This window comes from Poromitra crassiceps (genome assembly GCF_964638095.1).
Source record: "Poromitra crassiceps genome assembly, chromosome: 21".
Lineage (NCBI taxonomy): Eukaryota > Metazoa > Chordata > Actinopteri > Beryciformes > Melamphaidae > Poromitra > Poromitra crassiceps.
Window position 1 is genome coordinate 28,487,519 of NC_139638.1, and position 13,634 is coordinate 28,501,152.

Genomic DNA, 13,634 nt, shown 5'->3' on the forward strand with positions numbered 1-13,634 from the left:
CTGTGCTGTGTGTCTGCAAATAAGCTCCAGATTTAGGAGGGAAAGATGTAGACAATTGGTGCCAAAACTGCCCCACTGTTCAGTCGTGTTCAGTGAGAAGAATCAATTAGGAATTTTTAATTACCTCTGTTTATTTTCAAACTGAATCAATGTTTGTGTCTTGTTTTTATCGTTCAGGATTTTGGAAGTGACGATGACCGGAAAAATAATCAGAGGTAAGAGCTTATATTCTGTTGAAAATAGCGTAATACTCCTACACAATTCTTCATATCCTTAGAGACTAAACTGTCAAACAAAACTATTGGAAACACAAACAGAAATGTGTTAAATGTATGAAACAAATTCTTGTCCTATGTTGGTGGCCAGTAGGGCTGTGCAATAAAATCGATACGGCAATATATCGCAATATTTCCCCCCGCAATACTGTATCGATATTTCAGAAACATATCGTGATATATCGCCATATACATTTTTTGCACAGCCAGTGGCACAATAAGAATACTTTTTATTTCAGTGCATTCAGTAACACACTCAACACTCAGTAGGTTTGACTCAATTTGTCCACTAAGTTATCAATATAAAGTGATGTACCGGTACATATTATTACACTACCTGGGTGGTACACATCGAGTTGTATTTTCAGCTCTCTTTTTAATTTTCAGTAAATTTCTTCGAGTATTGCAATATATGTATTGTATTCAATGTATTGTGATACAATTGTATCATGCTGTATCGTATCGTGAGGTCCTTGCCAATACCCAGCCCTAGTGGCCAGCTAGTGACTGTAGCAAAGTCTGTTTCAAATGTTTCAATCAAGAATCCCAGAAGAGCATTTCAGTCTCACATTCCACTTCAGTTGTCACAAAAAGGACAATTATTGGAAACATAACGCTAAAGCATTAATTTATAATATTGCATAACTCATTTAAATTGGTAACGGCACACTTCATTCTTTAAATGGTTGTTGAAATGAACAATGACGCAGATATTTAGTAGGGTAATGTATGTTGGCAATAATCAAAGCTGAATTGCACATAACACTCTGGTACTAAAGCTCCAGATTGTGCGAAACACCACTACAGTACCAAGTTGTTGACAAAATCCAAAAGCACATGACAGGATCATACTGACTTTCAGTTTCTCTACACTGCGTGCTGGTTATAGTTTTAGAAAGGGTTTTAATATAGGGGATTGTTTTGATGTCTTGGGCTGGCTATACTGTAGGTGTGGCGTCTAACTACATGTAAAGTCTTTATTAAGAGTCAGAGAGGCCATTTACACCTGGCGTTAACATGTATTTTCTGCAATCTGATTGCAGAATTGGGTGTTCTCTCAATCCGCATAAAGTTGCTGTATCCAGATTGAGAGGACACATTGCATTTACACTTGTGTTCAATGTGTACACAATGCATCCCCTGTGGTTTGGCCGATCAGATTGCAGTCCTTCTTCAATGCGTTTTGGGGGTGTTTACACCTGGCATTTCAAGTGATAAAACACAATCTGATTGCAATCTGATCACAGAAAACGCATGTTAACGCCAGGTGTAAATGGCCTCACTGTGCAGCCTGAACTGCTCCTTGAGCCTCCTGGCCATGTTGGAGTCTAGTAGGCTAAAGACAAAAATAGGACCACTCTTTGCTGCCCCGTGTGCTGCTGAGGAGCTCACACAGGCCAAATCACTGTCATCTTTTAAATCACTTAAGCATATTTTTACTGAGACGTTTTTACATTATTTGTTTTCATATGTTCCATTTCTCATGTGTTTTCCAGTTTGTTCATATCATATTTTTTAATATCTTATTGGCTTTTATTTACCTTTTGTAAAGCACTTTGTAGGTGCTATATAAGATCAAATGCATTGAGAACTGAGAATGAACAGCACAGATGGAAACCTCTGAACAGGGTGGGGCGGGGAGGACAAGGCTGATGTCATAAAATATTTTTGAAGCTGACTTGGTTCTAGATTATATTTTCAGCTGCTGCTGATAGGGCATATTTGGTCATGTTTTTGGCTCTAGGCTGGTGGTCAGTCAGCGCTATTGCACTGCCAGTGGGATCAAGGGTTTTGGAGACAATATGCAAGGTTTGCAAGTGGACAGTAGCACTTTGATGAATTGTAATCTCATATTCTTCCAAGATAGAGGAATAGTTACAGCACTGAGAGAACCACACAGCAGGCGGGAATATAGAGAGGCAAAGTGAACGTCACTTCCTGCTTCAGCACTGTACCAGAGATTTTCTTCTGCAATTTATTTTCCCATAGACATTTTGTAAAATGCTTATAAAAATAGCTTTACTTGGTCAAACCAAACAGTTCAGCTATATTTAGAATCGGGAGAGACCATAGAACATTTAACTCACACCAAAACTTTAAAAAACATCGAAAAAATATTTTCTTTAAATCCGCATTTCTTTTAATGTTTTGGTCCGAGTGAAATGTTATGCGATCTCTCCTGTTTCTAAATATATCTGTACCGTTTGGTTCGAACAAGTAAAATTATTTTTATAAGCATTTTAGGAAATGTCTATGGGAAAATAAATGGCGAATGAAAATCTCTGGTACAGTGCTGAAGCAGGAAGTGACGTTCCACTTTGGCTCTCTTAGCATTGAGAGAACCACACAGCAGGCAGGAATAGTTACAGCGTTGATTACTGAAAAAAGTCTGTTCTGGCCGCTGACCAGCTGCTGGTCTTGTCTTTAGTCCGGAGGATTGGGTGATGTCAGCGAATCTGTCTCTCTAAGGGCCGTACGCTATCAGACAGGCAGAAACCTGAACCAGCTTTTATCCTCCAAAAGCCCTTGGATTCTCTCACAGCTCTGTCAGGGAGAAAAACCAGACGGATAATATAGAGACGGTGCATTCCGGGCTCAAGCCAATACTAAGAAATGTCTCCTACATGGGCGTGGTCACCTCTCCCCTTGAAGCGTTGTGCTGACCTAGCAAGCTAACTTGAGCTAGAGATTGTGAGTTCCCAAAACTCTCACAAACACGACACATGTAAACACAAAGCTGACCCTTGTTAGCTCAATCTAGTTGTAACTATTAACTATATGCTTTAAAAAAAAAAAAAAAATCCAACCACAGATTTTGCAAATACATCCAACGAACTTCACATGTAGCTTTAGCTAATCGCTCCCTGCTAACGTGAGCTGTCGCCGAATCTCGCGAGAGTGTGTTGCTGAGACGGACACAGGTCTTGAACAAATTAAAATTTTCTCCTGATTACGTCTGTCTGTCATTTTAGTGTCAGAATGTTCAGAAGATGAAGATATGTAGCTTGCAGAAAATTGGACCAATATTTACTTTGATGATCATGGGGCGAAATAATCAGTCATAATAGTCATAATCTGAGATCACGTTCTCTTCTCCCATTGACCCAATACAGACCAGACCGACACATCCGGGTACTTCGCATATCTATATCAAATTAAACCGTTTTTAAATAGTTTGTTTGAAGTGTTTTACACAGATACAGGAAGTGACTGGAAGTTGCACCGTCTCTATATTGACAAAAGTCTCTGGAAAAACTGCTCACAGGCCAAGTTATGCAACAGCTAGCATCAGACTTGACTGTGTGTGTGTGTGTGTGTGTGTGTGTGTGTGTGTGTGTGTGTGTGTGTGTGTGTGTGTGTGTGTGTGTGTGTGTGTGTGTGTGTGTGTGTGTGTTGACAATATAAAGTGATACTTCAATTGAAGTGATATATTATATATAAGTGATGGGGTGAAGTGATATATTATATATATATATATATTATATATATATATATATATATATATATATATTATATATATATATATATATATATATACTGTATATATAGTCAATCAATCAACTTTTATTTCAGACACAATTGGGTCCATAAAGAGACATACAGTACAGTAAACAATACAGGAAACATTTAGAAGTGCATTAGGAACACACAACAATGCCCCAAGAATGCGACGACGTTGTGGAAAACCGTCAAAAGGATTAAGAAATATAAATTAAAAGATAGGCTATACAAACTTTGACGCCAGTGTTTCCAGAAGCATGATGTATACCTCGTATCACTCTTATTAGTTATGTCAACAAGAGCCATTATAATCTGATTGCTAGACACTGGCAGTCTGCCCATACATTTAAACATAACATTTCTCAGAACAGCATAAAAAGTGTATATAATAGTGTAGTATACACTATACTATATACTATACAGTATGAGTATATAGTATAGTCTCTGCTATACAATGTCTATTGTCTGGATTTCAAACACTGACTTGACATTACATAATTCCTTTTAAACAGCCTGACTTGAAAAACGTCAAGTTGTGTGTCTGCACTGCAGATTGAACACAGTGTCTGTTTGTCTTTGTGTTCAGTGGGTGTGCTGTGCAGCAGGTCACACAGAGTTGAACCTGTCATGTCAGGCTCTGTGTGTCTGGACTGTCTCTCAGTGAGTGGCATGTTCGACTCTGTGCGTGTGTCTAATCCATCTCCAGAGATCCTTCGTTTTGGTTCCTGCATGTCAAACGGGCCACGCCCCCTCCCGCCGGTGACTTTTTGTGATTGACGCCAAGTAACATTTCTCTGACACCCCGGCCTGAGCAGCCCCACGCCTGTGAGCCCGAGCAGCGCAAGCCAGGCATGAATGACGGCATTGTGGCCGACGTCTGTTGCAGAGCCCACAGCTGATTGCTCAAGCACGCGCTGTGAGGAGGAGATAAGCTGCTGCTTGTAGGCAAGCGAGCAGACAGCGCAGCAGCAGCAGCACAGACACGGAGGAGACAGAAGATCCTTGAGGCCCAGATGGAGAGGAGAGCTATGGGAGGAAGAGAGGAGGACCACGCACCCAGACCAAGACCAGATGCCCCGACGACTAGACTAGTTTAACCAATATGCCGACGACGACATGTTTCAGTTGGATTGAATGTAGTTTAATACGGCTGTCGCTTGTGTGTGATTTCTCACATGTGAGCTGGAGACTTTTTGGAGGAGACTAATATCGTAGATAGTTTTTTTTCTTCCCGAATTGAGAGCGTCAGGATGCATCTGGTGGTGAAGTCCTCACAGAAAGCCATGTTCATACTGCCTCACTTTGTGGAGAAAGCGGCACTGACTCAGAGGGAGATCTGTCGAATGTAAGTTGTGACTCACAGCAGCACTGGAGACTCCATTGGAATGGAGACACTTACTAAATGCAATTCAACACTTAGTGGGAGTAGAGGATGTGTGAAACAGGTGGTTGAACTGTAATCAATGGTGATATCAATACATGTGATTAGTTTTAATTTAACATTATGAAGCTGGTGCTGGTGCTATTTTCACACTTTATGAAAGATTGCATCAGTGTTGCAACATTTTTAACACTTTGGGTTGAAAAACAGTATATCTTTTCCTAAGACTGAATTGTCGATAAGAGTTACGATTTATTTTCAATAACGCTGCTTTTTTTTTTTTTTTTTTACCCCCAACATGTTACTGGTGTCTGAAATCAACAAACTGTCCTCTTGTATCTGAATTGTTGTGACTTTCCGTAAGTGTACTGTCGCCTAAAGTTGTTTAGGGAAGTTATTTTCCAGTTTCACTGTGTTCTCCTGAAGCGTTCTGTTGAAGTCACCCAATCATCATCTCCAAAGCATCTGTCTTCTGGAGAGATTAGAAGAGAACTAATCATATCACACAGCAGGGGAGCTGAAACAAAAGGCCTTGTGATTGGTCCCACTCAGTCATACCAGGCTCGCTGTGTGTGTGTGTGTGTGTGCGTGCGTGCGTGCGTGCGTGCGTGCGTGTGTGTGTGTGCGTGCGTGTGTTGGTCGAGAGCGGAGCAGGACTCTGTGCACCTAACAAAGCAGTGCTCTGTTCCGTCTGCGCTGACACCGCAGTGCTCCTCCTGATCAGTGTTGGGCAAGTTACTTTCAAAATGTAATATACTACATATTACTAGTTACTTTCATTTGAAAGTAATACGTTACTTTACAATATTACTGTCTGTGTAGATTAACTCGTTACTTATTACACTACTTTTGCATTACTTTCACCAAAACAACAGCAGCAGCAGAATGACATTGCCACCACGGAACAATGTGTAAACAATCCAAAATTCAAAATTAATTAATTCATTAAATTATTTATTTTCCCTTGTTATTGTCATCTATAGTGGTTATCTGCATAAAAAACAGACGATTTGATTAGGAAATTGTTCTTTATTGTATCTTTATTTAAATACTGTAGGTGCTTTGATTAAAAAAATAATAACTTAATTTGTAACTTGAGTTACTTGACATTAGTAACTGGTATAATATTACTGAAATCCTATAAGTAATAAGTTATATTACTGAGTTACTGCTAAAAGTAATATATTACATTACATATTACTTTTGTAATGAGTTACCCCCAACACTGCTCCTGATCACTGGTGTCTTCACGGAGAAGCTGTGATAGGGGGGTGGTGGTGTGGGTGGGGTATGGGGGTGTTTAGGCACCAGAGTCGAGTGCTGGGCAGACAGATGGGCCGTAAAGCCAGAGTGTGGTCCACCAAAGGTCAGTGGAGCTAATCAGGTTGAGTCTGTTGGTCATCTGAGGAGAAGGATGACATAAAGTGCAGCGCTGTAAAAGTTGCTGAAGCGGGAGTGTGCTGACGTTCAGTCACTGATGCCCTCTCCCACAGTTGTCTTTGTCTTTATTTAAGATCCCCATTAGCTACAGCAGAGCTGCAGCTATTCTTCCTGGGGTCAAACAACTTGCATAGTTTCAAGACAAACAATTTGCATAGTTTCAATCACATACAAAATTTACATTCTGTTGTAAAAAATACATTCTGTACAAACGGTACAGTTTTGGATATTACATACATACTGTACCTTTCAAGGTATTGCATACATCAGAACTACCTACATACCATTACAGATGTGTAGAATATACATAAACTACATCACATATAATGTATACCTATATATATGCCATTACCATATCTTATATATATAATTATACATATAGGCTACATATAGTTAAAGCCCGAGACACACTTGGCCGGCCCGCCATCAGCTGTTGGGCCGTCGCTGAGCGTCGGTGGCCCTAGTCTTTGCTGTCTGTCCTTGTCGGCGGCTTCCAGTTTAGTCTTTTCACTTATCACAACTGCATGGCTCAAAGAAACAAGAACTCTGATCTGAATGTAGGCATAATGTTCTCTCTACAAGATGTGTGCTTGGTTGAAAAGTTTTGAGTTGTGCATCTCCATACAGCTCTGTCTCCTGTTCATATCAGCCTGCATTTCTGCACCTAAACCTTTTTGGTTTAGCATGTAGTCTAATTACAGTTCTGGTCAACCACATAGGTTCATCTGTGGGATGAGTGAAAATGAAATTCTGTTCCTCTTCTGTGTTCAGCCTCAGTGAGAGCTTCTTCATGGTCAAAGGAGCCGCCCTCTTCCTGCAGCAGGGCAGCAGCACACAGGGAGCAAAGACCCCCACCCACCACAAACATGCAGGTACACACACACACACACACACACCACACACCGCACGCACACACACGCACACACACAGCTACGCACACAAACAAACACACACACACACACACACACGTGTACACACGCACACACACGCCTACACACACACACACACGTGTTTACACACACACACACAAACACACACATACACACACACACACAGGCAGTATACAGGAAGCTTTGTTTAGTGTTGTTCTGCTTATTTAGATAAATTTATCATTTAGATAAATTATAAATAAGTACAATACAGACAGACACACACACACACACACACACACACACACACACACACACACACACACACACACACAGGCAGTATACAGGAAGCTTTGTTTAGTTGTGTTGTTTTGCTTATGTTCACTGCAGGGGGCTCGACACAAAAGCAAAGTCATATGCTGAGGGGGCTTTTGTCTGTGTTGAGGCTAACCCGCGTGTTGGGAGAGGTTAGCATAGGTTAGCAAAGGTTAGCAAAGGTTAGGAGAGTCTAGCAAAGGTTAGCAAAGGTGACCTAGCTGGGTGGATTTTAACTGACCATGTTGCATTGGCAACACGTCACTTTAGTCACAAGTCTATGTTAAGTCTCAGACAGTCTGCTTAATCCAAAACATAATTATTTTTAATCATTTACAGTTAACTCATTACATTGTCTCATTATTATATTCAAATATCAGGCACCGGTTAAATAACATGCTACTGTAACCTGATAGGAATTGCATATGTACATAATCACTTAATACAGCACAATAGGAGAAAAAACTAATTGCGCTGCACTGCAGAACAGACTTTGTTGATAACCCCTAACCCTAACCGCAAGTTGGTTAAGCCTACAATTGCAGTACACTTAAAATGCATTCTGTATTCAGTACTGAAGGCATGTTTCACTTTCAGGTGACTTACCTCAACACCTGCAGGTCATGATCAAGACCCTCCGGTCTGAGGATCGCATCAAACTGGTCAGTATAACCCGTACGCACACACACGCACACACACGCACACACATGCACACACACATGCACACACATGCACACACATGCACACACACATGCACACACATGCACACACACATGCACACACATGCACACACATGCACACACACATGCACACACATGCACACACATGCACACACATGCACACACACATGCACACACATGCACACACATGCACACACACATGCACACACATGCACACACATGCACACACATGCACACACACATGCACACACATGCACACACATGCACACACACATGCACACACATGCACACACATGCACACACATGCACACATGCATGCACTGCACACACATGCACTGCACACACTCCTTTGCTGTGGTCAGTCCATCTGATCTCAGGCCAAGTAGTAGGCTAAGTCCACAGTGCTGCCACAGTTAGTAGGGGTGGGAAGGTGGGGGAAATCAATACAGCATAGTATCGCGATATTTTGTGTGGCGATATATCGCATGAATGCCAAGTATCGCGATATTTTATTATACAAAATGTCAGGTGCATCAGGCAACATTTATGACAGGTTTTTATGACAGTGTTGGTCAGTCTGTCTGCTTGACAATCCCATTTTGCTCCAATAAAAATTACTGAAGTGAGATGAACAGACTGGAAACTTTATCTGATTAGATCAAACAAATGTTGAAGTTTTTTCCTTTTGAGACATCATTTGCAGTTGAAAAAAGGTAATAAATCACAATATATCGCAATATCGCAATACTCAATATATCGCAATACTAGCATATCGCAATATCGCAATACTATCCTATTGTAATAATATCGCATCGCGGGGCATCTGGTGATTCCCAGCCCTAACAGTTAGTGGGTGTTCATACAGTCACATACACTTCAGTTCATATAAAATAACTCCACATAACTGATCCAGCAACGGCGCTAGATACTGGGACGCTTCCTCTGAAGCTGCCAAATGCAAAACCTTCCGTCTCTCCCACAGGCTGTGCGGTTAGAGAGCGGATGGTCGGATCGGGTGCGCTACATGGTTGTAGTTTACACCAATGGCCGCCAAGACACAGAAGAAAATATCCTTCTGGGAATGGACTTCACAGATAAGGATAGGTACTATTGCTGCTACTATAACTCTCCTCTGCAATCATACAATTTCTAATCTGATTGTGAGATTTTTGTTGTTGTCAAAATGTAATTCACTCATCTTTGCTATCCTCAGTAAAAGTTGCTCTATCGGGATGGTGCTGCCGCTGTGGAGCGATACCAACATACATTTAGATGGAGATGGGTAAGTTCCACCCTTCTGTCTTCAGTCTGTTCTTTGCACTAATTAATAATCTCTGAATGGACAATGCATAAAATCACCAAGGGATTCAATTAATTATGTTTTAAGTGAAATATTTCCATCACTATCTTGCCACTATCCACTATTTGAAGTAACACCTATTTTTAAAAGTTTGTTGAAAATGAATACAATACACTTGTCATGGAATATTACTTTACAGCGATCATAACACGTTTGTTTTATGGCATCATCTATATTTGAAACAGACCTGTGAATTTCGGGTAATATTGTCACATTTAATTGTATTCTCAACAAAACGTCCTTGTACAAGTCACCCATGCATTTGGACTGTTTTCTGCTTTTGGATATTTACTGACTACCAGTGGCAGTGGAGTAAATTAGTAATTTCCCTCTTTCTTTCTTTCTTTCTTTCTTTCTTTCTGTCTGTCTTTCTCTCTCTCTCTCTCTCTCACACACACACACACACACACACACACACACACACACACACACACACACACACTCACTCACTCACTCACTCACTGTGTGCGGGACCAGTTCTTGCTGACCTGTTAAAACGGCCTCTCTCTCTCTCTCTGTACACTAGAGGAATGTTCCACTGGTCGGTGTTCTGAATAGTCCCATGAAGCGACTGCCTGCCTGTGTTTACGTTCCCAGAGCGCTCTGTCTCTCCACATGGACTCACCCTAACCTCACGTCTCCTTCTCTTTCTGACCAGCGGGTTCAGCATCAGCACAGCCGGGCGCTCACATGTCTTCAAGCCTGTATCTGTGCAGGCCATGTGGTGAGTCAATCCCTACATTCATGCTGTATAGAGAGCCAAAGAGGAACGTCACTTCCTGCTTCAGCACTGTACCACAGATTTGTATCCGCTATTTATTTTCCCATAGACATTTCGTAAAACGCTTATAAAAATTGTTTTACTTGTTCAAACCAGACGCTACAGATATATTTAGAAACTGGAGAGACCGCATAACATTTCACTCAGACCAAAACGTAAAAAAATACGGGTTTAAAGAAAATATTTTTTCGATGTTGTTTTTTAGGTTTTGGTCCGAGTGAAATGTTCTATGGTCTCTCCCGATTCTAAATATATCTGAACCGTTTGGTTTGACGAAGTAAAACTATTTTTATAAGCATTTTATGAAATGTCTATGGGAAAATAAATGGCGGATGAAAATCTCTGCTACAGTGCTGAAGCAGGAAGTAGGCGGTCACTTTGCCTCTCTATTCTTGGTGTGTGCCTGAGATCATCACTGTCTGTCATATTTATAGACATCTAGGAATGATTCAAATTCATCGTCTACCTCAAATCCACCTCGTGTTGTCTGGAGGTAGATGAATACAGTCAGTTAGGACACATGTATCACACTCAAGGCATCTGGTCCATGAGTTTAAAATCAGTCTTCAGCTCATTCTGGCTTTCCTAGATGCTGAACAAGGCTCACTTTCACTCGGACAAATCAGCCCCAACCAGTTGTCTTGGTTCCAGCATTTGATTCTAATGGCCCATTTCCACCGCTGGTATCAACGCGGCCCCGCCCAGCTCGTCTCGCTTTTTTGTCTCATTCCACCGATCAAAAACGTGGACAGCCCGGGTTGAGTCGTGGTTGAGTCGTGCTGCTTTTGGTCCCTGCTCTGTTGAGGTTCTAGCGCTGTGAACCCGGGTTCATACGGTGATGTGAAAACATTGTAGACGACTGATTGGTCAGGCAGAATCGTGTTTACTCTATCTAATGACTGTCAATGCAATGCTGCATACCAGTTTAGTGGGGCTTACCTTCTCTTCTGTTATGTTATTTCCATCAGTCTTTTGTGTTGCTGCCTTCGCCTCTGGTGAAATAAAATCGATCTCCTTACTCAGCTTTAACATGGCGGTGGGTTTCAATTGTTTTGAGAGAGAAAAAGTCCGCTGCTCAGGAAGCCCTTGTAGTTGAGTGCAGCGTCGGCTCCGCTAGGCCGCAGGCGGGGCTTTGGTGACGCCGCTTTCTTGCCTGGTGAGAGGCCGCCGGGGTAGAGGCTTCACTCTGTAGCGCAACCCCTGTCCCTCTCGCAGCGCATGCATGTGAGTTTGACTAACAACAAAGTGATATCCATTCTCCTGGCCAATTGTCACATTTGCCCATGTACACTGTAGGTCATTTAGAAGCTCCAGTATTTCATAAACAGTTTAAAAGTTCTGTGTATGGATTTAATTTTAACGTTATGTTATAGCCTACTTCGACTATAGGCGGAGGACAGATATGCGGTCGCTATGACGACCAGTTGTGGGCGGGGGCAGATCAGCAGCGGTGGAAACAAAACATCCATCGGGTCGAAACAAATAGAGCCGAGTGGTGACGAGCTGTGCAGGGCTGTAAAATGTGGTGGAAATGAGCCATAATAGACCCTTTTCACGAGGGCCATTTTGTGTCGAAAAAACACTAATGAGGGTTTCCAAATTCCAATCATGGAAGTTGGAAACCCTCATTAGTGTTTTGCTTGCATCTGTGTTTACCCTGCCTTTTCGACACAAAATGGCCCCTGTGAGAAGGGTCTATTGTTCAACTTGGCATCTACTTAATTTGTTTGACACCTCTGGTCTATTATGATAATTTGGACCAGTGCTTTGTTCAAAAATGCTGATGATCTTGTTATACCCACCACACACCATCTACTGGTAAATATCAGAATTGCCGAGCACCGGTAGGCTCCTCGTCTGCTCCCTGCCTGTCGTGAACACATCAGGCTGAGACCTTTGCTTCGTGTCCCGCAGGTCCGCCCTGCAGATCCTCCATAAGGCGTGCGAGGTGTCCCGCAGGTGCAACTACTTCCCGGGGGGCATCGCGCTCACGTGGACGGGCTTCTACGAGAGCTGCGTCGCCTCGGAGCAGAGCTGCGTCAACGAGTGGAACGCTATGACCGACCTGGAGACGACGCGGCCTGACTCGCCCACCATGTTTGTGGACCAGTAAGACCTTACTGTATTTCCAGGCTGCTTCTTCTAACATCATATTATTTAGTCAAGAGCAAATCGACATGTGATGCATATGTGTCATGTGTAGAAACCAGGCTGTGATTAAAAATATGTATGATATGATATATGATATGTTATGATATCATTATATTATATTATATTATATTATATTATATTATATTATATTATATTATATTATATTATATTATCATGTCTGCTCTTTAGTGTAGGACCTGTAAAAACTGGGCTTGGATGTCAGAGGAAAGGAGCATGAGAATTCAGATTCCTTTGAGTACTACATGCCAATGTTCAGATCTAGACTACCTGATATCTGGTAACACCTAATGTAATGTAGGCCAATGGGAAAAGGCTGAAGTTTATTTAGGGTGAAATGGCCCACTCCGCAATCCAGAAAGAAATAAGTAGCATTTGTTGGTAGTTGAAGGAATAAGACGTTTTTTTTTTTTTTTTTTTTTTTTTAAGAATAGCGGTTAGTTCAAGAAGGGTCCAGGTGTAGCAAGCTGAAGAGGTGTGTTTTTAGTCTCTGCTGAAAGATGGGCAGTGATTTGCACGTTCTGATTGAAGGTAGGTCGCTCGTTCCACCATTGTGGCGCCAGGGATGAGACTTTTGAGCCCACGTAGAGATAGTCTCGCTTGCCAGACTATCTCCGTTTCACGCTGTGCCAGCGCAGGGGAGAGTCTGGCTCCTCCTACTCTCACTCTGGTACGGCGGGTGGGGGGGGGGAGGCTCTGTTATCTTTACAACCATCCACTGGAAGGCCTGCTTTATTGCACAGGAAATGGCAGAGCTTATCCCCGCAGCCTGCTTCCAGCGAGTCAGACTAACGTAGGGATGGCGGGGCGAGGCGACCTGCAAGGGTGGAGGAGCGCAGGGAATGAGGTGAGGTTGGAACCTG

General features: G+C 42.1%; 1 protein-coding gene across 1 annotated transcript in view; it reads left to right on the forward strand.

Moving 5' to 3' along the window:
• The window catches only part of ssh1b (slingshot protein phosphatase 1b), a gene marked incomplete at both ends in the record, with an annotated part of 28,258 nt that overhangs the window by 4,255 nt on the left and 10,369 nt on the right, over positions 1-13,634 (forward strand). The window contains 7 exons of the mRNA XM_083657415.1: positions 178-215; positions 7,369-7,469; positions 8,379-8,443; positions 9,444-9,565; positions 9,675-9,743; positions 10,480-10,545; positions 12,517-12,711. Coding sequence (XP_083513541.1) covers positions 178-215; positions 7,369-7,469; positions 8,379-8,443; positions 9,444-9,565; positions 9,675-9,743; positions 10,480-10,545; positions 12,517-12,711 — 656 coding nt within the window. The remainder of the gene's footprint in view (positions 1-177; positions 216-7,368; positions 7,470-8,378; positions 8,444-9,443; positions 9,566-9,674; positions 9,744-10,479; positions 10,546-12,516; positions 12,712-13,634) is intronic.